Genomic DNA, 24685 nt, shown 5'->3' on the forward strand with positions numbered 1-24685 from the left:
GCGGTCAGTTTGGAAGCCGCTAGTTGTGTGACTATGGAGCAGGAGCGGTCAGTTTGGAAGCCGCTAGTTGTGTGACTATGGAGCAGGAGCGGTCAGTTTGGAAGCCGCTAGTTGTGTGACTATGGAGCAGGAGCGGTCAGTTTGGAAGCCGCTAGTTGTGTGACTATGGTGCAGGAGCGGTCAGTTTGGAAGCCGCTAGTTGTGTGACTATGGAGCAGGAGCGGTCAGTTTGGAAGCCGCTAGTTGTGTGACTATGGAGCAGGGAGCGGTCAGTTTGGAAGCCGCTAGTTGTGTGACTATGGAGCAGGAGCGGTCAGTTTGGAAGCCGCTAGTTGTGTGACTATGGTGCAGGAGCGGTCAGTTTGGAAGCCGCTAGTTGTGTGAGTATGGTGCAGGAGCGGTCAGTTTGGAAGCCGCTAGTTGTGTGACTATGGAGCAGGAGCGGTCAGTTTGGAAGCCGCTAGTTGTGTGACTATGGTGCAGGAGCGGTCAGTTTGGAAGCCGCTAGTTGTGTGACTATGGTGCAGGAGCGGTCAGTTTGGAAGCCGCTAGTTGTGTGACTATGGTGCAGGAGCGGTCAGTTTGGAAGCCGCTAGTTGTGTGACTATGGTGCAGGAATGGTCAGTTTGGAAGCCGCTAGTTGTGTGACTATGGAGCAGGAGCGGTCAGTTTGGAAGCCGCTAGTTGTGTGACTATGGTGCAGGAGCGGTCAGTTTGGAAGCCGCTAGTTGTGTGACTATGGTGCAGGAGCGGTCAGTTTGGAAGCCGCTAGTTGTGTGACTATGGAGCAGGAGCGGTCAGTTTGGAAGCCGCTAGTTGTGTGACTATGGTGCAGGAGCGGTCAGTTTGGAAGCCGCTAGTTGTGTGACTATGGTGCAGGAGCGGTCAGTTTGGAAGCCGCTAGTTGTGTGACTATGGTGCAGGAGCGGTCAAGTTTGGAAGCCGCTAGTTGTGTGACTATGGTGCAGGAGCGGTCAGTTTGGAAGCCGCTAGTTGTGTGACTATGGTGCAGGAATGGTCAGTTTGGCAGTCAGTTAAGATGAAAGGACTCACCGGAATCTCTCGGGGTTCAGGAAGTGGAGGAGATGGAAGAGTTCCGGGAGGTTGTTCTGGAGAGGAGTTCCGGTCAGCAGAAGTTTGTAGCTGATCTTGTAGTCATTCAATACCCTAAAGAACTGAGAAAATCACATGATGGGGGGAAGTGATGGGGGGGGGGGGGTGATGGTGGGAGACGTGATGGGGGGGGGGGTGATGGAGGGAGACGTGATGGGGGGGAGTGATGGGGGGGGGGCGGTGATGGAGGGGGAAGTGATGGGGGGGAGTGATGGGGGGGGGGGGGGAGTGATGGAGGGGGAAGTGATGGGGGGGAGTGATGGGGGGGGGGGCGGTGATGGAGGGGGAAGTGATGGGGGGGGAGTGATAGAGGGGGAAGTGATGGGGGGGAGTGATGGAGGGGGGAGTGATAGAGGGGGAAGTGATGGGGGGAGTGATGGAGGGGGGAGTGATGGGGGGGGGAGTGATAGAGGGGGAAGTGATGGGGATTAATGGGGGGGGGAGTGATGGGGGGGAAGTGATGTGGGGGAGTGATGGAGGGGGAAGTGATGGGTGGGGGAGTGATGGGGGGGGGAGTGATGGAGGGGGAAGTGATGGGGGGGAGTGATGGGGGGGGGGAGTGATGGAGGGGGAAGTGATGGGGGGGGGGAGTGATGGAGGGGGAAGTGATGGGGGGGAGTGATGGGGGGGAGTGATAGAGGGGGAAGTGATGGGGGGGAGTGATGGGGGGGGGAGTGATGGAGGGGGAAGTGATGGGGGGGAGTGATGGGGGGGAGTGATAGAGGGGGAAGTGATGGGGGGGAGTGATGGAGGGGGAAGTGATGGGGGGGAGTGATGGGGGGGGAGTGATAGAGGGGGAAGTGATGGGGGGGAGTGATGGGGGGGAGTGATAGAGGGGGAAGTGATGGGGGGGAGTGATGGAGGGGGAAGTGATGGGGGGGGGGGAGTGATAGAGGGGGAAGTGATGGGGGGGGAGTGATGGGGAGTAATGGGGGGGGGAGTGATGGGGGGGAAGTGATGGGGGGGGGGAAGTGATGGGGGGGAGTGATGGGGAGTAATGGGGGGGGGGGAGTGATGGGGGGGAAGTGATGGGGGGAGGGGGAAGTGATGGGGGGGGAGTGATGGGGGGAGGGGGAAGTGATGGGGGGGAGTGATGGGGGGGAAGTGATGGGGGGGGGAAGTGATGGGGGGGAGTGATGGGGGGGGGGGGGAAGTGATGGGGGGGAGTGATGGGGAGTAATGGGGGGGGGAGTGATGGGGGGGAAGTGATGGGGGGGGGGAAGTGATGGGGGGGGGGAGTGATGGGGGGGGGGGAAGTGATGGGGGGGAGTGATGGGGAGTAATGGGGGGGGGAGTGATGGGGGGGAAGTGATGGGGGGAGGGGGAAGTGATGGGGGGGAGTGATGGGGGGGAAGTGATGGGGGGAGGGGGAAGTGATGGGGGGGAAGTGATAGAGGGGGAAGTGATGGGGGGGAGTGATGGAGGGGGAAGTGATGGGGGGGGGGAGTGATAGAGGGGGAAGTGATGGGGGGGGAGTGATGGGGAGTAATGGGGGGGGGAGTGATGGGGGGGAAGTGATGGGGGGGGGAAGTGATGGGGGGGAGTGATGGGGAGTAATGGGGGGGGGAGTGATGGGGGGGAAGTGATGGGGGGAGGGGGAAGTGATGGGGGGGAGTGATGGGGGGAGGGGGAAGTGATGGGGGGGAGTGATGGGGGGGAAGTGATGGGGGGGGAAGTGATGGGGGGGGAGTGATGGGGGGGGGGGGGGGGGGAAGTGATGGGGGGGAGTGATGGGGAGTAATGGGGGGGGGGAGTGATGGGGGGGAAGTGATGGGGGGGGGGAAGTGATGGGGGGGGGGGAGTGATGGGGGGGGGAAGTGATGGGGGGGAGTGATGGGGAGTAATGGGGGGGGGAGTGATGGGGGGGAAGTGATGGGGGGAGGGGGAAGTGATGGGGGGGAGTGATGGGGGGGAAGTGATGGGGGGGAAGTGATGGGGGGAGGGGGAAGTGATGGGGGGGAAGTGATAGAGGGGGAAGTGATGGGGGGGGGAGTGATGGGGGGGAAGTGATGGGGGGGAAGTGATGAGGGGGAAGTGATGGGGGGGGAGTGATAGGGGCCATTCTGTCTCTCAGTGTTACACCGAACTTTCGATTTTTAGACCGATCATTTCTGTGTGAGGGGCGAACATTCAGCATCGGGGGGGGGGGGGGGCAAATACACATTTCCTGCACTGTATTGGGATTGGATGTGATGGACCCAGGGGCGGACTGACCATTTGGAAACTCAGGCACTGCCCGAGGGCCCGGGGTCAGTAGGGGGCCCCATGAGATGCCCCTGGTACCTTTTTCATAGGCTTTTTTGAGTTTGGGCAAGGACACAGGGGCCCCATGATCCCCTATTGCCCGGGGGCCCCATGAGTTGTCAGTCCGCCCCTGGATGGACCGACACAAAATGGCCCATAATTGTGAAGTGGAAGGAAAATGAGAAATGGTTTCCAACATTTGTGACCAATAAATCTGTGAGATGTGTGGCGGCATTTGTATTCAGCCCCCTTTACTCTGATGACTAAAATCTAGTGGAACCAATTGACTTCACAATAGAGTCCCCCTGTGTGTCATGTGATCTCAGTATAAATCCAGCTGTTCTGTGAAGCCCTCAGAGGTTTGTTAGAGAACATTAATGAACAATCAGCATCATGAAGGCCAAGAAACACACCGGACAGGTCAGGGATAAAGTTGTGGATAAGTAGAAGGGTTAGGTTATAGAACAATCTCCCGAGCTTTGCCCATCTCACGGAGCGCTGTGTTCAATCCATCATCCGAACATGGGAGGAGTACGGCACAACTGCCAACCTACCAAGACATGGCTATCCATCTAAACTGACCGGCCGGGCAAGGAGGACATTCATCAGAGAAACAGCCAAGAGGCTCATGGGAACTGTGGAGGAGCTGCAGAGATCACAGCTCAGGGGGGGAATCTGTCCTCAGGACAACTATTAGTCATCCACAAATCTGCCTTTATGGAAGAGTGACAAGAAGAAGCCATTGTTGGAGGAAATCCATAAGAAGTCCCGTCTGCAGATTGTGAGAAGCCATGTGGGGGGGACAGCAAACATGTGGAAGAAGGGGCTCTGGTCAGAGGAGACCAACATGGGACTTTACGGCCTAAAAACAAAACGCAGAAAACTAACACTGCCCATCCCCCTGAACACACCATCCCCACCGTGAAACATGGTGGTGGCAGTATCATGTGGTGGGGATGCTTTCCTTCAGCAGGGACAGGGAAGCTGGTCAGAGTTGATGGGAAGATGGATGGAGCCAAATACAGGGCAATCTTAGAAGAAAACCTGTTAGAGTCTGCAGAAGACTTGAGACCGGGGCGGAGGTTCCCCTTCCAGCAGGACAACGACCCGAAACATCCAGCCAGACCTACAATGGAATGGTTCAGATCAAAGCCTCTTCATGTGTTAGAATGGACCAATCACAGTCCAGACCCAAATCCAATGGAGGATCTGTGGCCAGACCTGGAAATTGCTGTTCCCAGACGTCCTCCATCCAATCTGACAGCTTGAGGGATCCTGCAAAGAAGAACGGGCAGAAATGTCCCTCTCTAGATGTGCAAAGAGACATCCCCAAAAAGACTTGCAGCTGGAATGGCAGCCACAGGGGGTCCCTACAAAGTACTGACTCCGGGGGGCCGAATACAAATGTCTCCCACACTTCTCATGGATTTATTGTCACATTTCTCGTTTTCTCATTGCAGATTCTGAGCTGTGAGCTGACGCCGCCATTTCTGACACGTATGTTCCAGGCCATGACATGACCTCTGTAGTCCTTCATCCCACCATGAACAGGAAGGACGCAGTGTATGGATGGACTCTACTGGGACCAACAGACCTCCATGACGAGCCGGCGCCCCCATTACAGCCTCAGGAGGGCCTCTGGTGACCAATCCCCTTCAGTGGGCGAAGCTTCAACAATGACTTACCTTTGATTGGTTGTTCTTGAGGCGGTGAGCTTCATCCACCACCAGACACGCCCACTCGATGGAGTCCAGGGTGGCGTGGTCGATCGTAATGAGTTCGTATGATGTGAGCAGCACGTGGAATTTTATTTTAGCATCTTTCTAGAAAAAAAAAGAGGAAAATGTTAAATCCGAACGTCTCTCATTCACCACGGACTCTGTGCGATCCTTATTAGGAGGTACACCTTCCTGCATGCCTGAGCTAAGGCCAGATGGATTCTAGGAAGTAATAACTGCATGAATCATCTGACCTTACGCAAGATGGCCGCCGCCAGAAATACTAGGGGGGATCTTCTAAGTGATTTCTTAGCAAAATCAAGCATGGAGACATGGATGGATGGATGAATGGAGGGATGGATGGATGGATGAATGAATGGAGGGATGGAGGAATGGGTGGATGGAGACATGGAGGGATGGATGGATGGATGAATGGAGGGATGTATGGATGGATGAATGGAGGGATGTATGGATGGATGAATGGAGGGATGGATGGAGGAATGGGTCGATGGAGACATGGATGGATGGATGGAGACATGGAGGGATGGATGGAGACATGGAGGGATGGATGGAGGGATAGATGGTGGAATGGGTGAATGGAGGGATGGAGACATGGAGGGATGGATGGACACCTGTACAGATGGAAGGAGACATGGAGGGAGGGATAGATGGAAACATGGATGGATGGAGACATGGGGGGGTGGATGGATGGAGACATGGAGGGATGGATGGATGGAGACATGGGGGGATGGGGGAGTTTGCTTTGAATATCAAAAAATAAATAGCACTTCTGCATGTGGTGCTCGGATACAGTGTAGTTGCGTGTGGTGCTCGGATACAGTGTAGTTATGTGTGGTGCTCGGATACAGTGTAGTTATGTGTGGTGCTCGGATACAGTGTAGTTGTGTGTGGTGCTCGGATACAGTGTAGTTGTCTGTGGTGCTCGGATACAGTGTAGTTGTCTGTGGTGCTCGGATACAGTGTAGTTGTGTGTGGTGCTCTGATACAGTGTAGTTGTCTGTGGTGCTCGGATACAGTGTAGTTGTCTGTGGTGCTCGGATACAGTGTAGTGTCTGTGGTGCTCGGATACAGTGTAGTCTGTGGTGCTCGGATACAGTGTAGTTGTCTGTGGTGCTCGGATACAGTGTAGTTGTCTGTGGTGCTCGGATACAGTGTAGTTGTCTGTGGTGCTCGGATACAGTGTAGTTGCGTGTGGTGCTCTGATACAGTGTAGTTGCGTGTGGTGCTCGGATACAGTGTAGTTGCGTGTGGTGCTCGGATACAGTGTAGTTGCGTGTGGTGCTCGGATACAGTGTAGGTGTCTGTGGTGCTCGGATACAGTGCAGTTGTGTGTGGTGCTCGGATACAGTGCAGTTGTGTGTGGTGCTCGGATACAGTGCAGTTGTCTGTGGTGCTCGGATACAGTGTAGTTATGTGGGGCTCGGATACAGTGTAGTTGCGTGTGGTGCTCGGATACAGTGTAGTTGTGTGTGGTGCTCGGATACAGTGCAGTTGTGTGTGGTGCTCTGATACAGTGTAGTTGTCTGTGGTGCTCGGATACAGTGTAGTTGTGTGTGGTGCTCGGATACAGTGTAGTTGTGTGTGGTGCTCGGATACAGTGTAGTTGTCTGTGGTGCTCGGATACAGTGTAGTTGTCTGTGGTGCTCGGATACAGTGTAGTTGCGTGTGGTGCTCGGATACAGTGTAGTTGCGTGTGGTGCTCGGATACAGTGTAATTGTGTGTGGTGCTCGGATACAGTGTAGTTGCGTGTGGTGCTCGGATACAGTGCAGTTGTCTGTGGTGCTCGGATACAGTGTAGTTGTGTGTGGTGCTCGGATACAGTGTAGTTGTGTGGTGCTCGGATACAGTGCAGTTGTGTGTGGTGCTCGGATACAGTGCAGTTGTCTGTGGTGCTCGGATACAGTGTAGTTATGTGTGGTGCTCTGATACAGTGTAGTTGTGTGTGGTGCTCGGATACAGTGTAGTTATGTGTGGTGCTCTGATACAGTGCAGTTGCGTGTGGTGCTCGGATACAGTGTAGTTATGTGTGGTGCTCGGATACAGTGTAGTTGTGTGTGGTGCTCGGATACAGTGTAGTGTCTGTGGTGCTCGGATACAGTGTAGTTGCGTGTGGTGCTCGGATACAGTGTAGTTGTGTGTGGTGCTCGGATACAGTGTAGTTGCGTGTGGTGCTCGGATACAGTGTAGTTGTGTGTGGTGCTCTGATACAGTGTAGTTGTGTGTGGTGCTCGGATACAGTGTAGTTGTGTGTGGTGCTCGGATACAGTGTAGTTGTGTGTGGTGCTCGGATACAGTGTAGTTGTGTGTGGTGCTCTGATACAGTGTAGTTGCGTGTGGTGCTCGGATACAGTGTAGTTATGTGTGGTGCTCTGATACAGTGTAGTTGCGTGTGGTGCTCGGATACAGTGTAGTTATGTGTGGTGCTCGGATACAGTGTAGTTGCGTGTGGTGCTCGGATACAGTGTAGTTGCGTGTGGTGCTCGGATACAGTGTAGTTGTGTGTGGTGCTCGGATACAGTGTAGTTGTGTGTGGTGCTCGGATACAGTGTAGTTGTGTGTGGTGCTCTGATACAGTGTAGTTGTGTGTGGTGCTCGGATACAGTGTAGTTGTGTGTGGTGCTCGGATACAGTGTAGTTGTCTGTGGTGCTCGGATACAGTGTAGTTGTCTGTGGTGCTCGGATACAGTGTAGTTGTCTGTGGTGCTCGGATACAGTGTAGTTGTCTGTGGTGCTCGGATACAGTGTAGGTGTCTGTGGTGCTCGGATACAGTGTAGTTGTGTGTGGTGCTCGGATACAGTGTAGTTGTCTGTGGTGCTCGGATACAGTGTAGGTGTCTGTGGTGCTCGGATACAGTGTAGTTGTGTGTGGTGCTCGGATACAGTGTAGTTGTGTGTGGTGCTCGGATACAGTGTAGGTGTCTGTGGTGCTCGGATACAGTGTAGTTGTCTGTGGTGCTCGGATACAGTGTAGTTGTGTGTGGTGCTCGGATACAGTGTAGTTGTCTGTGGTGCTCGGATACAGTGTAGTTGTCTGTGGTGCTCGGATACAGTGTAGTTGTCTGTGGTGCTCGGATACAGTGTAGTTGTCTGTGGTGCTCGGATACAGTGTAGTTGTCTGTGGTGCTCGGATACAGTGTAGTTGTCTGTGGTGCTCGGATACAGTGTAGGTGTCTGTGGTGCTCGGATACAGTGTCAGGGATCGCGGCGTCCTGTCGGCCGGCGCATGCGCACTGGCGACGGCTCACGCCGGGACACAGGCACTAGGTCCCGGCGAGCCGTGGATGACAGGATGCCGCGCATGCGCAGTGGGACCCGCGGGAGCGCCTCGGGCGGCCAATGACAGCCGGGGGCGCGTCCCGAGCGGCCAATGACAGTGCAGGGCGCAATATTTAAAGATGCCCTGCACTGTCAGTAATCGCCGCAAGGTCTATCTGAGTTCCTGAGTCCTGTACCTGTGTTTTTGACCCTGATTACGCTGCCTACTCCTGTGTTGACCCGGATTGTCCTGACTACTCTGCCTTCTCCCATCCTGACCCTCGGCTTGTTTTGACCTCTCTACGGACTGACTTATCCTGCTGACCCTGCGTGTGACCTGACTACTCTCCGCCTGCCGATTCTGTACCTCGCCTACCCCACGGGACCCCCGCTCGTGATCCATCCTGCTAGGTCCTGCCGTCCTCCTCACATCTGGCTCTCCCGGTACCAATACATCCCCGGAGGTTGCCCCTGCCACTGGTGGGCCTGCTCGGAGGTCGTGACCTGGTCCCGGTCTGTTTCAAGTCCATCCCCACCATCAGGGGCCCTGGTGAAAGCACAGACCGGGACTTAGACTCCACGCTTTGGGTAGGTCTGTCAAGTGGGCAGCCAGGGGCACCAGCTGGCGGGTTCTAACAGTACCTTGCGGCCATGACAGAGCCAGGAAGAGGACCGGCGTCCCTAGAGGATATATGCCAGCACCTGGCGACTCTGACCCAGGCCTTCCAGAATTTTCACAGCCGCTGCACCCGGCTTGAGGACCGCATGGAGTCGTTTGCCACCCAGACTCCCCCTGCTCCAAGTTCCGCAACGGCGGAATCACCCGCTGCTCCAGCATCCGGAGCAGTTGCGGCACCCCTAGCTCCCGAACCCCGCGTTCCCCTGCCGGAACGATTCCGTGGAGACCGAAGCCGTTTTCGGGCCTTCCGGCACGCGTGCACTTTATTTTTTGACCTGCAGCCCCGCACGTTTTCCGTCGAGACCGTCAGGGTGGGGTTTATAATCTCTCTCCTTCAGGATGAGCCCCAGGATTGGGCTCACCGCCTGATGGAGAAGCGTGACCCCCATCTCGATTCCGTGACTGAGTTCTTTCAGGCCATGGCCGTCCTATATGACGACCCCCAGCGGGCTGCCTCTGCAGAGGCTACTCTATACTCTCTGCGGCAAGGCCGCCGGGCGGCCGAAGAGTATGCGTCTGATTTCAGGCGTTGGATGGGAGACACCAGATGGAACGATGCGGCATTATGTCACCAGTTCCGCATTGGGCTGTCTGAGTCTCTAAAAGACGAATTAGCACGAGTAGGACTACCGGACTCTCTTGAGAAACTGATAGAGTTGGCCATCCAAATTGACCGCAGACTGAGAGAGCGTCGCCTGGAAAGGAGTAGCCAGGGTCAAAGGGTGGCATGGATCCCACCGAGAGAAGCAGCTCCAACCCCAGGGAGCCATGCTCGGAGCACGGAAGCAGGGGACACCTCAGAACCCATGCAACTGGGACTGGCCCGTTCCACTTTATCGGCCGAGGAACGTCAGAGGAGACGATCGCAGAACCTATGTCTGTACTGTGGGGAAGCTGGTCACCAGGTGCGCTCCTGTCCTGCAAAGATGAGTAAGTCCGCTTCCTGTTTTCCTTTACCTACAGAAAGGGGTGACCTATCTAGTTACCTGGCAATACCTGTGTCGTTACAGCTTCCCGGAGGAACCCTGTCGGTGACCGCAATCATTGATTCGGGAGCATGTAGTTGTTTCATTGATCTTACTTTTGCTCACCGGCAAAAGATTCCCCTCCAGACCAAAGAAAGGGGGTTTAACATCTTCCTGGCAGACGGGTCTAGCATAAAGTCGGGAGTGGTGGATCAGGAGACTCCCCCTATTTTTACCACGATGGCTGACCATCATCAGGAGTTCCTCCGTCTGGATGCCATCGCATCCCCCCTTTTCCCAATCATTCTGGGGCTTCCTTGGCTGCGGGCCCATAACCCCCAGGTTGATTGGGAGAAGGGAACGGTTCAGTTTCGGTCACCATACTGCCAGGATCACTGCCACGTCCCAGGGCCCGTGCCTCCCCGGTTTCTCCTATGCATGGATGGTGATACGGATCTGTCTCAGGTTATCCCTCCGGCCTACCACGATTTCTTAGATGTGTTCAGTAAGCGAGGAGCAGACATTCTTCCCCCACACCGTTCCTACGATTGCCCCATAGACCTCCTACCCGGATCTGAGATTTCATTCGGTCGCATTTTTCCTTTATCGGAACTAGAATCAGGGGTTTTGAGGGAGTATATTGATGACAATCTGCGGAAGGGATTTATTCGCCCGTCCACGTCCCCGGCCGGGGCTGGGTTGTTTTTTGTAGAAAAGAAAGACAAATCGTTACGGCCCTGTATTGACTACCGAGACCTGAATAAAATCACAGTAAAAAATCGCTATCCGTTACCCCTAGTCCCTGAGCTCCTCCAGAGGTTAGGGTCAGCAGCGATTTTTACTAAATTAGACTTGCGGGGGGCATATAACCTTGTTCGTATCAGGGAGGGGGATGAATGGAAGACAGCCTTTCGTACGAGATTCGGTCATTTCGAATATTTGGTGATGCCGTTCGGGCTCTGTAACGCACCGGCCACCTTCCAACACTTTATTAACGATGTCTTTCGTGATTTCCTCGATGTCTTCGTGGTTGTCTACCTAGATGACATCCTGATATTTTCACCCTCACTGGAGGCTCATAGGGAGCATGTGGCAAGGGTCCTAACACGTTTACGCCAACACAGGCTATACGCCAAGGCAGAAAAATGCTGTTTTGAACAGTGTGAAATAACGTTCTTGGGACTGGTCCTCTCTCCCGCGGGGGTCGTGATGGATCCCCAGAAAGTCACGGCGATCTTAGATTGGCCAACACCCACTGATAAGAGGGGGGTACAGCGTTTCATTGGATTCGCAAACTTTTATAGAAAGTTTGTCAGGAACTTCTCAGGGCTGGTCTCCCCAATCACGCAACTGACTAAACAAGGGACTCGTTTTAAATGGACCCCTGAAGCCCAGACCGCGTTCGACGCGCTCAAAAAATTGTTTACTTCTGCTCCCATTCTCTGCCATCCAGATTCTTCTCTTCCATATGTTTTGGAGGTAGATGCCTCCGAAAACGCGGTAGGAGCGATTCTTTCCCAAAGGAGTGGTACCAAGGAATTACTGCATCCCGTGGCGTTTTTCTCCAGGAAGTTGACTCCGGCGGAGCGCAATTACGATATTGGAGATCGGGAACTCCTGGCCATCAAGTCCGCTCTAGAAGAATGGAGGTATCTCCTGGAAGGAGCCACGCACCCAATCCTAATATTCACGGATCACAAGAACCTCGAGTATTTAAGGACGGCGAAACGACTGAGACCACGCCAGGCGAGATGGGCTCTTTTCTTCTCTCGGTTTTCCTTTCATATAACGTACCGACCTGGGTCTAAAAATACAAAACCAGACGCTCTGTCCCGCATGTTTGAGGACCCCGACGATACAGTGTTACCTGACACAATTTTGCCATCCAGAAGCTTCCTCGTCCTGCAAACGGAACTTCGCTCCAGACTGATTGACGCTTCCGTTGGACTGCCAGTCCCGCCTGGGTCGCCTCTCCAGAACCGCGATGGTCTGCTTTGGAAGGAAAATCGGATCGTGGTGCCAGAAGGAGTTCAAACTTTCGTCCTGGGGCACTGTTAGGAATGGACTGGCCAGCAATGGTGGGACTCACCTGCCTTTTGATCTGCAGTACCAGGGCTGGCCAGCGGGTGCTCCCAGCAATCAGAGACTCAACCTTTCAGCCAGCTAACACCTGGAACTGATGATACTGGTGTATTTAAGGGATGACCAGACTTGCAGACTCTGCCTTGGTGTTGTGTTTGTCCTGGGCCCTGTATCTGTCCTGCATCCTGTTTCTGTTCCTTTGCTGACTTCTCCTGCTCTGATCCTGGCTTGTGACCCTGACCATCCCTCTGTCTGACCCTCTGTACTACGCTGCTTGCTACCTGTTCTGATCTCTGGCTTGTGACCCTGACCATCCCTCTGCCTGACCCTCTGTACTATGCTGCTTGCTACCTGCTGAACCTGGCCTGTGACCCCGACCATTCTCCGCTTGCTCCCCCTGTACCTACCTGCCCAATTGATATTGACCCGGCCTGCCTGACGACGCTTGCTTGTATGTACTGTTATCTGTGGGTGGTTTGGTTTGGTTTGTTTGCACTGTATTATGTTTTAGTATTGCACTGCGTTTATGTTTGTACTGTTAGTGTTAATAAATTATATTGTTTATCACATATCTGAAGTCTGCGTTTCCCTGCTTCAGTCACACACCTCTGGTCATACCTGGGAGCCCTGACATTACACCAAGGCCAATCCTGACCAGAAGTGGCTGCACAGGGAAGCCATCTTGGCTTGTTGATGGGAAGGATGGATCTTGATGAGGTTGAGTATTTATATCTGCTAGTGTTTGATGACAGGGAGTATGCTTATCAGACTCTGAAGGAGTATCCCTGGGATGAACTGCTAGAATGTATACGGCTCGCTCATGTTCTAGTAGATCAGGGCACAGAGTTCTCTGAGGTGCAGCCATTGATTGAGGTTTGTGCAGAGTTGGTTTCATCTGGTTCCCCCGAATGCAGGGATGAATTTTTGCCACCATTTAGTGCAGACCAGGTAGAGTCCCTGGTGTGGTTATTAGAGGATGATGGGGGTTACTTTCTGGAGCGTTATTCCACATGTTCACCACAGACACTAAGAGATTGTATAAACGCAGTGCAGTCATTGACCAGACAGGCTTTGTGTAAGCTCAGCTTTGTTCAACCCCTACTGCAGACATGGACAGATTTGTTGCACCCAGCCTCAGTCAGCTTACAAAAACCCAGTCCTGCTTCTAACTCTACTCCTGTATTCCCACCATCCTCCAGTTCTTCTCTGTCTCCAGCTGCTCCATTCGTTTGCAGACCTGCGTTTACTTGCAGTGCTCCAGTAGTTAAAACCAAAAAAAAGCGAAAATTCTTTCCAACCAATACCATCCTGCCAGTATCCAAACCGGTGAGCCTGCCTTCCATGGTTCAGACTGATGCCTGTACGCAGCCTGATGCCTCTCCTCGGCCTGAAGCCTCTCCTCGGCCTGATGCCTCTCCTCGGCCTGATGCCTCTCCTCGGCCTGATGCCTCTCCTCGGCCTGATGCCTCTCCTCGGCCTGATGCCTCTCCTCGGCCTGAAGCCTCTCCTCGGCCTGAAGCCTCTCCTCGGCCTGAAGCCTCTCCTCGGCCTGATGCCTCTACCCAGCATGATGAACTGATCCAGCCAGACGATCCTATTAGGCCAGTTGACTCGATGCCCGCTGTTGATCCAGATGATCCGGTACCTGATCCGGTGCCCGCTGTCGTGCCAATTGACTCAGAGCCCGCTGTCGTACCTGGTGACTCGGTGCCCACTGCCTTGCCAGATGACGCAGTGCCCGCTGGCAAGCCAAATGACCTGATGCCTGGTGACCTAGTGTCCGCTGTCATACCTGATGACCCGATGCCCGCTGTCGAGCCAGACAATCCGGTACCTGATGACCCGGTGCCCACTGTCATACCAGTTGACTCGGAGCCCACTGCCTTGCCAGATGACGCGGTGCCCACTGTCGAGCCAAATGACCTGATGCCTGGTGACCCGATGCCCGCTGTCCAGCCAGACCATCCAATGTCTGACCCAGTGCCTGCGGTCATACCAGTTGACTCGGAGCCCACTGTCGTGCCTGGTGACTCGGTGCCCGCCGCTCCGCCTGGGGGCCCGAGACCTGTTGCTCCGCTTGGGGGTCCAGCGCTCGCCGCTCCGCCTGGGGATCCGGCGCCCGCCGCCCCGCCTGAGGGCCCGAGACCTGTCGCTCCGCCTGGGGGTCCGGCACCTGCCACTCCGCTTGAGGGCCCGAGACCTGTCACTCCTCCTGGGGGTCCGGCGCCCGCCGCTCCGCCTGAGGGCCCGAGACCTGTCGCTCCACCTGGGGGTCCGGCGCCCGCCGCCCCGCCTGAGGGCCCGAGACCTGTCGCTCCGCCTGGGGGTCCGGCACCTGCCACTCCGCTTGAGGGCCCGAGACCTGTCACTCCTCCTGGGGGTCCGGCGCCCGCCGCTCCGCCTGAGGGCCCGAGACCTGTCGCTCCACCTGGGGGTCCGGCGCCCGCCGCTCCGCCTGACGGCCCGAGACCTGTCGCTGCATCTGGGGGTCCGGCGCCCGCCGCTCCGCCTGAGGGCCCGAGACCTGTCGCTCCTCCTGGGGGTCCGGCGCCCGCCGCTCCGCCCGAGGGCCCGAGACCTGTCGCTCCTCCTGGGGGTCCGGCGCCCGCCGCTTCGCCTGAGGGCCCGAGACCTGTCGCTCCACCTGGGGGTCCGGCGCCCGCCGCTCCGCCTGAGGGCCCGAGACCTGTCGCTCCATCTGGAGGTCCGGCGCCCGCCGCTCCGCCTGAGGGCCCGAGACCTGTCGCTCCGCCTGGGGGTCCGGCGCCCGCCGCTCCGCCTGGGGGCACGATGCCTGTCGCCCCGCCTGGGGGCACGATGCCTGTCGCCCCGCCTGGGGGCACGATGCCTGTCGCCCCGCCTGGGGGCACGATGCCTGCCGCCCCTCCTGGGGGCCCGATGCCTGCCGCCCCTCCGGGGGCCCGGTGCCTGCCGCTCCGCCCGGGGGCCCGGTGCCTGCCGCTCCGCCCGGGGGCCCGGTGCCTGTCGCCCCGCCCGGGGGCCCGGTGCCTGTCGCCCCGCCCGGGGGCCCGGTGCCTGTCGCCCCGCCCGGGGGCCCGGTGCCTGTCGCCCCGCCCGGGGGCCCGGTGCCTGCCGCCCCGCCTGGTGGCCCGCTGCCTGCTGCTTCGCCTGGTAGCCCGATGTGCCTCTGCCCGGAGTCCTGCCCGATGTGCCTCTGCCCGGAGTCCTGCCCGATGTGCCTCTGCCCGGAGTCCTGCCCGATGTGCCTCTGCCCGGAGTCCTGCCCGATGTGCCTCTGCCCGATGTGCCTCTGCCCGGAGTCCTGCCCGGTGTGCCAGTCTTTGATATCCCGCCAGTTGCCAGACCCGGGCGGTGGAACATTTTGCCCAGCTAGGACTGTTTGGAGCGTCCTGAGGCCGCTCCTTGAGGGGGGGGTACTGTTAGGAATGGACTGGCCAGCAATGGTGGGACTCACCTGCCTTTTGATCTGCAGTACCAGGGCTGGCCAGCGGGTGCTCCCAGCAATCAGAGACTCAACCTTTCAGCCAGCTAACACCTGGAACTGATGATACTGGGGTATTTAAGGGATGACCAGACTTGCAGACTCTGCCTTGGTGTTGTGTTTGTCCTGGGCCCTGTATCTGTCCTGCATCCTGTTTCTGTTCCTTTGCTGACTTCTCCTGCTCTGATCCTGGCTTGTGACCCTGACCATCCCTCTGCCTGACCCTCTGTACTATGCTGCTTGCTACCTGCTGAACCTGGCCTGTGACCCCGACCATTCTCCGCTTGCTCCCCCTGTACCTACCTGCCCAATTGATATTGACCCGGCCTGCCTGACGACGCTTGCTTGTATGTACTGTTATCTGTGGGTGGTTTGGTTTGGTTTGTTTGCACTGTATTATGTTTTAGTATTTCACTGCGTTTATGTTTGTACTGTTAGTGTTAATAAATTATATTGTTTATAACATATCTGAAGTCTGCGTTTCCCTGCTTCAGTCACACACCTCTGGTCATACCTGGGAGCCCTGACAGGCACTGCCACGACCATCCAATAGCAGGGCACTTTGGGGTGGCGAAGACTCTGGAGCTACTACGGCGCTCATTCTGGTGGCCAAACATGGTCAAAGACTGCGAGCGCTACGTCCAGACCTGTCCCACCTGCCAAAGGAACAAGCCCTCCAGAAGCAAGGCCTGGGGATTGTTGCGTCCATTGCCGATACCCAAACGGGCTTGGCAAATGATTGCCATGGATTTTGTAGTCGAACTCCCACCGTCTCAAGGCTACACTGCTATAATGGTGATCGTGGATCGCTTTTCAAAGATGGCTCATTTCGTGCCCTTGGAAAGAACCCCGTCGGCACCGGAGACTGCACGGATATTCATCAAGGAAGTAGTGAGGCTACATGGGATACCCGAGGACATAGTATCGGATCGGGGAGTCCAGTTCACATCTAGATTCTGGAAAGCCTTATGTGAAGCATTAGGAATCAAACTGTCATTGTCATCTGCTTACCATCCACAGACCAACGGGCAAACAGAAAGGACCAATCAAACATTGGAACAGTACCTCAGATGCTACACCTCCTATCTCCAGGACGACTGGCTAACACTGTTGCCTTCTGCAGAGTTCGCCTATAACAACTCGAGCCACTCAGCGACGGGACAATCACCGTTTTTTACCAATTTCGGATATCATCCTACGTTTCTCCCCGACCTAACGCCCGAAAGTCCGGTACCCGCATCTCAAGATGTCTTGCATTTCTTTTCTGTCAATAACAAAACGATTCAGGAGGCCATCACTAAGGCCCAAGAAGATAGTAAAAAGGCGTTCGACAGGAAGAGAAGAGGAGAGCTGTTGCTCCAGCCGGGGGATCAGGTTTGGTTGGCTACGACCAACTTGAAAATGCTGTGTCCTTCCAGGAAGTTAGGACCGAAGTACCTTGGACCGTTTCCAATTAAACGGGTGATCAATGAAGTGGCCTACGAACTTGAGCTCCCGGAGTCTTTCAAAATACACCCTGTGTTCCATGTCTCTCTCCTGAAACCATCCAGACCAGATTCCTTCCCGGATCGCCAATCCAGACCTCCTGAGGCAGTCGCCATAGGTGACCAGGAGGAATATGAGGTAGAAACTATTCTCAGTTGCCGAAAGAGGGGGGGCCAGACGCAGTTCCTGATAAAATGGAAGGGTTATGGCCCTGAGGAGAATTCTTGGGTACCCGTCCAGAATGTTCACGCCCCCAGGCTCATCCGGGAATTTTTTCGTGGCCACCCGCGGTGGAGAGATCAGTGGGGCTCCCGGAGGGTGCCCATAGGGGGGGGGCAATGTCAGGGATCGCGGCGTCCTGTCGGCCGGCGCATGCGCACTGGCGACGGCTCACGCCGGGACACAGGCACTAGGTCCCGGCGAGCCGTGGATGACACGATGCCGCGCACGCGCAGTGGGACCCGCGGGCGCGCCTCGGGCGGCCAATGACAGCCCGGGGGCGCGTCCCGAACGGCCAATGACAGTGCAGGGCGCAATATTTAAAGATGCCCTGCACTGTCAGTAATCGCCGCAAGGTCTATCTGAGTTCCTGAGTCCTGTACCTGTGTTTTTGACCCTGATTGACCCTGACTACGCTGCCTACTCCTGTGTTGACCCGGATTGTCCTGACTACTCTGCCTTCTCCCATCCTGACCCTCGGCTTGTTTTGACCTCTCTACGGACTGACTTATCCTGCTGACCCTGCGTGTGACCTGACTACTCTCCGCCTGCCGATTCTGTACCTCGCCTACCCCACGGGACCCCCGCTCGTGATCCATCCTGCTAGGTCCTGCCGTCCTCCTCACATCTGGCTCTCCCGGTACCAATACATCCCCGGAGGTTGCCCCTGCCACTGGTGGGCCTGCTCGGAGGTCGTGACCTGGTCCCGGTCTGTTTCAAGTCCATCCCCACCATCAGGGGCCCTGGTGAAAGCACAGACCGGGACTTAGACTCCACGCTTTGGGTAGGTCTGTCAAGTGGGCAGCCAGGGGCACCACCTGGCGGGTTCTAACATACAGTGTAGTTGTGTGTGGTGCTCTGATACAGTGTAGTTGCGTGTGGTGCTCGGATACAGTGCAGTTGCGTGCGGTGCTCGGATACAGTGCAGTTGCGTGCGGTGCTCGGATACAGTGCAGTTGCGTGCGGTGCTCGGATACAGTGTAGTTGTGTGTGGGGCTCGGATACAGTGTAGTTGTCTGTGGTGCTCGGATACAGTGTAGTTATGTGTGGTGCTCTGATACAGTGTAGTTATGTGTGGTGCTCTGATACAGTGTAGTTGCGTGTGGTGCTCGGATACAGTGTAGTGTCTGTGGTGCTCGGATACAGTGTAGTTGTCTGTGGTGCTCGGATACAGTGTAGTTATGTGTGGTGCTCGGATACAGTGTAGTTGTCTGTGGTGCTCGGATACAGTGTAGTTGTCTGTGGTGCTCGGATACAGTGTAGTTGCGTGTGGTGCTCGGATACAGTGTAGTTGTCTGTGGTGCTCGGATACAGTGTAGTTGTGTGTGGTGCTCGGATACAGTGTAGTTGTGTGTGGTGCTCGGATACAGTGTAGTTGTGTGTGGTGCTCGGATACAGTGTAGTTGTCTGTGGTGCTCGGATACAGTGTAGTTGTCTGTGGTGCTCGGATACAGTGTAGTTGTCTGTGGTGCTCGGATACAGTGTAGTTGTCTGTGGTGCTCGGATACAGTGTAGTTGTGTGGTGCTCGGATACAGTGTAGTTGTGTGTGGTGCTCGGATACAGTGTAGTTGTGTGTGGTGCTCGGATACAGTGTAGTTGTGTGTGGTGCTCTGATACAGTGTAGTTGTGTGTGGTGCTCTGATACAGTGTAGTTGTGTGTGGTGCTCGGATACAGTGTAGTTGTGTGTGGTGCTCGGATACAGTGTAGTTGTGTGTGGTGCTCTGATACAGTGTAGTTGTGTGTGGTGCTCTGATACAGTGTAGTTGTGTGTGGTGCTCGGATACAGTGTAGTTGTGTGTGGTGCTCTGATACAGTGTAGTTGTGTGTGGTGCTCTGATACAGTGTAGTTGCACTTGAAGCAGACAGGCATGGTGGGTGTCGGAGGTGAGGGTGGAGAATGATCATCCTTGTTGCACTGAATGAAGCTGGGTGGCCATGGTAGGTTAGTGATGAACAGAGTACAGATATGGAACACAATTCTCTGCTTCTTCTATTCAAATGCTAATTAACTTGTTGAACTGGTTCATATAGACTAGTGAAACAGGAAGTGACATTGCCAGGAAATGAAACAACACAGCCATGTGCTGAATGGAAGGAAAAGGGCGCCAAATCAAGAAGGATTAAGAAGGAGGTTTTCTGCCAGAGGGGGCGTCACAAGACCAAAGAAGGAAGTTCACCTGGGGGGCCACACCAAGGCCACTCTATGGGAGCTCCTGATTTCCTGCAACAATCATGTGATCGCCCGGATTACTGACTGGTGAGGAGATCACAACTGAAGGCCAAGTCAGTGAATTCCGATCGCATTCAGCCCATCGTCAATGCTGATTGGCTAGGAAGGTGAGGTAGCGTGTGTGTGATGTGTGCGTGTGTTGTGTGCGTGTGATGTGTGCGTGTGTTGTGTGATATGTGCGTGTGTTGTGTCCGTGTGATGTGTGCGTGTGTTGTGTGCGTGTGATGTGTGCGTGTGTTGTGTGCGTGTGTTGTGTGATATGTGCGTGTGTTGTGTGCGTGTGATGTGTGTGTTATGTGCGTGTGATGTGTGAATTGTGAGTGTGTTGTGTGCGTGTGATGTGTGCGTGTGATGTGTGCGCGTGTTGTGTGCGTGTGTTGTGTGATATGTGCGTGTGTTGTGTGCGTGTGATATGTGCGTGTGTTGTGTGCGTGTGATGTGTGCGTGTGTTGTGTGATATGTGCGTGTGTTGTGTGCGTGTGATGTGTGTGTGTGTTGTGTGCGTGTGTTGTGTGATATGTGCGTGTGTTGTGTGCGTGTGATGTGTGTGTGTGTTGTGTGTTGTGTGATATGTGCGTGTGATGTGTGCGTGTGTTGTGTGCGTGTGTTGTGTGATATGTGCGTGTGTTGTGTGCGTGTGATATGTGCGTGTGTTGTGTGCGTGTGATGTGTGTGTGTTGTGTGCGTGTGTTGTGTGATATGTGCGTGTGTTGTGTGCGTGTGATGTGTGTGTGTGTGTTGTGCCTATCTGTGAGACTCTGTATGTCCACCATTGTTGATTAGTAAAAGCATATTACCCCCCCCCTCCAGAGGATTTCCCTTCCCCCCCTCCAGAACATTCCCCCCCCCCCCCCCTCTAGAGGATTTCCCCTCGCCCTCCAGAGGATTCCCCCCCCACCCTCCAGAGGATTTCCCTTCCCCCCCTTGTCCTCCAGAGGAATCCCCCCCCCCAGAGGATTTGTCTCCCCCCCCCTGCTCCAGAGGATTCCCCCCCCAGCCCCTCCAGAGGATTCTCCGCCCCCCCCTCACCCACCAGAGGATTTCCCTTCCCTCCCCTCGCCCTCCAGAGGATTCCCCCCCTCCCCTCCACAGGATTTATCTTCCCCCCCTGCTCCAAAGGATTCTCCCCCCCCCCACCCTCCAGAGGATTTCCCTTCCCCCCCTTGTCCTCCAGAGGAATCCCCCCCCCAGAGGATTTGTCTTCCCCCCCCCCCTGCTCCAGAGGATTCCCCCCCCAGCCCCTCCAGAGGATTCTCCCCCCCCCCTCCAGAGGATTTCCCTTCCCTCCCCTCGCCCTCCAGAGGATTTCCCTTCCCTCCCCTCGCCCTCCAGAGGATTTCCCTTCCCTCCCCTCGCCCTCCAGAGGATTTCCCTTCCCTCCCCTCGCCCTCCAGAGGATTTCCCTTCCCTCCCCTCGCCCTCCAGAGGATTTCCCTTCCCTCCCCTCGCCCTCCAGAGGATTTCCCTTCCCCCCCCTTGCCCTCCAGAGGATTCCCCCCCCTCCCCTTGCCCTCCACAGGATTTATCTTCCCCCCCTGCTCCAAAGGATTCTCCCCCCCCCCCTCACCCACCAGAGGATTTCCCTTCCCTCCCCTCGCCCTCCAGATGATTCCCCCCCCCCCTCCCCTCGCCCTCCAGAAGATGACTTATCCCCCCCCCCCTCCAATTGCCCTCCGGAGGATTCCCCCTCCCCTCCAGATGATTTCCCCCCCTCCCCCTCCAGATGATTCCTGGCCCGGTGTGAAGAAGTAATCGCCCCCCCATACCTAATTATTGGTTGGGCCCCCCCATGGCGACAACAACTGCGGTCCGGCGTCTGCGATGACTGGCGATGAGTCTTTCCCGTCACTGTGGAGGAATTTCGGGCCCTCTTCTTTGCAGAATTTTCTCATTCAGCCACATTGGATGTTCTCCAGCATGAAGGGCCGGGTGAAGGTCCTGCCGCAGCATTTCCATCGGATTGAAGTCCGGACTGTGACTCGGCCAATCCAAATCCTTCATTTTGTGTTTTTCTCAACCACTCAGAGGTGGACTTGCTGCTGTGTTCATCATGTGATCATCAGCCTGCTGCACTTGAGGTCAGGAACTGATGGCCGGACATTCTCCTTCAGGATTTTCTGGTAGAGCACAGAATTCATGGTTTCAGCAATGATGGCGAGTCGTCCAGGTCCTGACCATCCAGACCATCATACTACCACCACCATGCTTCACAGTTGGGATGATGTTCTTTTCATGAAATGTTGTGTTAGTTTCACTCCAGGTGTAACAAGACGCACACCTTCCAAAGACATCAACTTTTGTCTCCTCAGTCCACAGAATGTTTGTCCAGCAGTCTTGGGGATATCCAGATGTTTTCGGCAAATGTGAGACGAGGCTTTGTGGTCTTTTTGGTCAGCATGTCTTTGGCCTTGGAGCTCTCCCATGGCGGCCATGTTTGCCTGGTCTCTTATTGGTGAACTCCGACTTTACTGGAGGCAGGTGAGGCCTGCAGCTCTGTAGATGATGTTCTGGCTTCTTCTATGACCTCCTGGATGAGTCCTTGTTGGGCTCTTGGAGTAATCTTGGTCGGCCGGTCCTGGGAAGGGTCACCACAGCTCCAAGTTTTCTCTCATCGTGGTTGGCTGGAGACCCAACGCCTTAGAAATGGCTTTGTAACCCTTTCCAGACCGATACACGGCAATGTTCCTCACCTGTTCTTGAACCGCTCTAGATCACGGCACGACGGTTTGCTTTTTTAGACCTTTTGGCGTGAAGGAGGGGAGCAAATACTTTTTCACAGCGCCGTATAAAGGCGTCATTCCTGGGCACACAGCGTCCTTACCTTCATCCTGGACACTCTCTTCCCTCCTCTGATGGCCTTGAAGGAGAATTCGTGTTCCCGAATGATCGCTCTGCTGTCCTTATCGCCAGTATATGTCACCACATAGAACTCCGGCGCCCACATTCGGAATTCTCGCTCCCAGTTGATGACGGTGGATAACGGAACGCTCACAAGGTACGGACCTTTAGAGTGACCCTGAGGAGACACAAGTCACATGACCACTAATGAAAGGCATACAGTCCGTGGGGAGGGGGAGGGGGACCATGACGGGATCAGGTGGGAGTAGCTGCCCACATTTACTACATAAAAGGAAAGATTTTGTATGAAATAATGGAGCGCCGAGCTGTGATAGTTCATACAAGGACAATGTCACCGAAATCATCGGGAAGTCTGACCAATCGGGTTCTGCTGAAAAGGAACATTCTAAGGGTCCGGGGCCCACCATGTGAACACGGAAATGGTCTGTCTCAGCCCTGCGCTGTGACTGCTCACTTACTGCTGCCACTGCTGGGCACTGACTGGTGGCACTGCTGGGCAGCACTGATGGGGGGCACTGATGAGGGGCACTGCTGGGCACAGGTAGGTGGCACTACTAGGCACTGCTGGGCACAGGTAGGTGGCACTACTAGGCACTGCTGGGCACAGGTGGGTGGCACTGCTAGGCACAGGTAGGTGGCACTGCTAGGCACTGATGGGCACAGGTGGGTGGCACTGCTAGGCACAGGTAGGTGGCACTACTAGGCACTGCTGGGCACAGGTGGGTGGCACTGCTAGGCACAGGTAGGTGGCACTGCTAGGCACTGATGGGCACAGGTGGGTGGCACTGCTAGGCACTGATGGGCACAGGTAGGTGGCACTGCTGGGTACAGGTGGGTGGCACTGCTAGGCATAGGTGGATGGCAATACTAGGCACTCCTGGGCACAGGTGGGTGGCACTACTAGGCACTGATGATCACAGGTAGGTGGCACTGCTGGGCACTTGTGGGCAGCATAGGTGGGCAGCACTGGTGGTTGGCACTACTAGGCACAGGTAGGTGGCACTACTAGGCACTTGTGGGCAGCATAGGTGGGCAGCACTGGCGGGCACGGGTGGGTGGCACTGCTAGGCACTGCTAGGCACAGGTAGGTGGCACTACTAGGCACTGCTGGGCACAGGTGGGTGGCACTGCTAGGCACAGGTAGGTGGCACTGCTAGGCACTGATGGGCACAGGTGGGTGGCACTGCTAGGCACAGGTAGGTGGCACTACTAGGCACTGCTGGGCACAGGTGGGTGGCACTGCTAGGCACAGGTAGGTGGCACTGCTAGGCACTGATGGGCACAGGTGGGTGGCACTGCTAGGCACAGGTAGGTGGCACTGCTGGGTACAGGTGGGTGGCACTGCTAGGCATAGGTGGATGGCAATACTAGGCACTCCTGGGCACAGGTGGGTGGCACTACTAGGCACTGATGATCACAGGTAGGTGGCACTGCTGGGCACTTGTGGGCAGCATAGGTGGGCAGCACTGGTGGTTGGCACTACTAGGCACAGGTAGGTGGCACTACTAGGCACTTGTGGGCAGCATAGGTGGGCAGCACTGGCGGGCACGGGTGGGTGGCACTGCTAGGCACTGCTAGGCACAGGTGGGTGGTACTACTAGGCACTGCTGGGTACAGGTTGGCAGCACTGGTGGGCACAAATGGGTGGCACTTCTAGGCACTGATGGGCACGGGTAGGTGGCACTGCTGGGCACTTGTGGGCGGCACAGATGGGTGACACAGATGGGCACTGATGATCAGTCCTCTCCTCATGCTGTGACAGTGCGAGGAAAGTGCAGCCGATGACCAGCAACTGCATTTACCTGGTGATCTGCTGTCATTGGACACGGCTGATCACATGGTAGGAGGCCGCTGTGATTGGCCTTTTACCACATCATGTGATCAGATCTGTCCATAGGACACAGCGATAACGGAGATCGCCGGGGGCGCTCAGGAAAGTGCGTTCTGTGTTTGAAAAAACAGCTAAACTGCAACTACCGTGCGACATAAAAACCTGCAACACCCGCCATGTTATTCTCCAGGGCCCCATAATAAATATATCATCTTCGGGGGTCCGAAGACATTTCCTAGCAGAAAAGTACTGATTGTTACAGGTGCAGGGCTGTTGTTAGTAACCATGGGGCCCCATACAACCAACCAGATAGGACCCTGCCCCCCCCAAAAAAAACGTTTTCTATGCTTCTGTTATGAATGAACACAGGAAGTGATCAGTACCGATCACTCATTGTGTTCATTCAGGGAAAGAAGGGCTGGTAAATGTGACATATTTCCCCCTCCTCCCCCACTTTCCAGGCTGAAGGAACCAATTGTGTGCTTGCAGCTGGCGGTGGGAAGAAGAGGAGGGAAGCC

The 24685-nt window shown here is 55.7% G+C and overlaps 1 protein-coding gene across 1 annotated transcript in view; it reads right to left on the reverse strand.

Annotated features, from left to right (window-relative positions):
• Positions 1–1053: 1053 nt before the first annotated feature.
• Positions 1054–24685, reverse strand: part of LOC149427397 (ATP-dependent chromatin remodeler CHD5-like) — a gene marked incomplete at its 3' end in the record, with an annotated part of 40226 nt that continues 16594 nt past the window's right edge. Inside the window, exons 6-8 of the mRNA XM_089668080.1 lie at positions 22299–22493; positions 5043–5180; positions 1054–1175 (exon numbers count right to left, since the gene is read on the reverse strand). Coding sequence (XP_089524206.1) covers positions 1054–1175; positions 5043–5180; positions 22299–22493 — 455 coding nt within the window. The remainder of the gene's footprint in view (positions 1176–5042; positions 5181–22298; positions 22494–24685) is intronic.

Source organism: Staurois parvus, unplaced genomic scaffold (assembly GCF_062004578.1).
Source record: "Staurois parvus isolate SC_StPar_1 unplaced genomic scaffold, SC_StPar_1.0 ptg003808l, whole genome shotgun sequence".
In the NCBI taxonomy this organism is placed as follows: Eukaryota; Metazoa; Chordata; class Amphibia; order Anura; family Ranidae; genus Staurois; species Staurois parvus.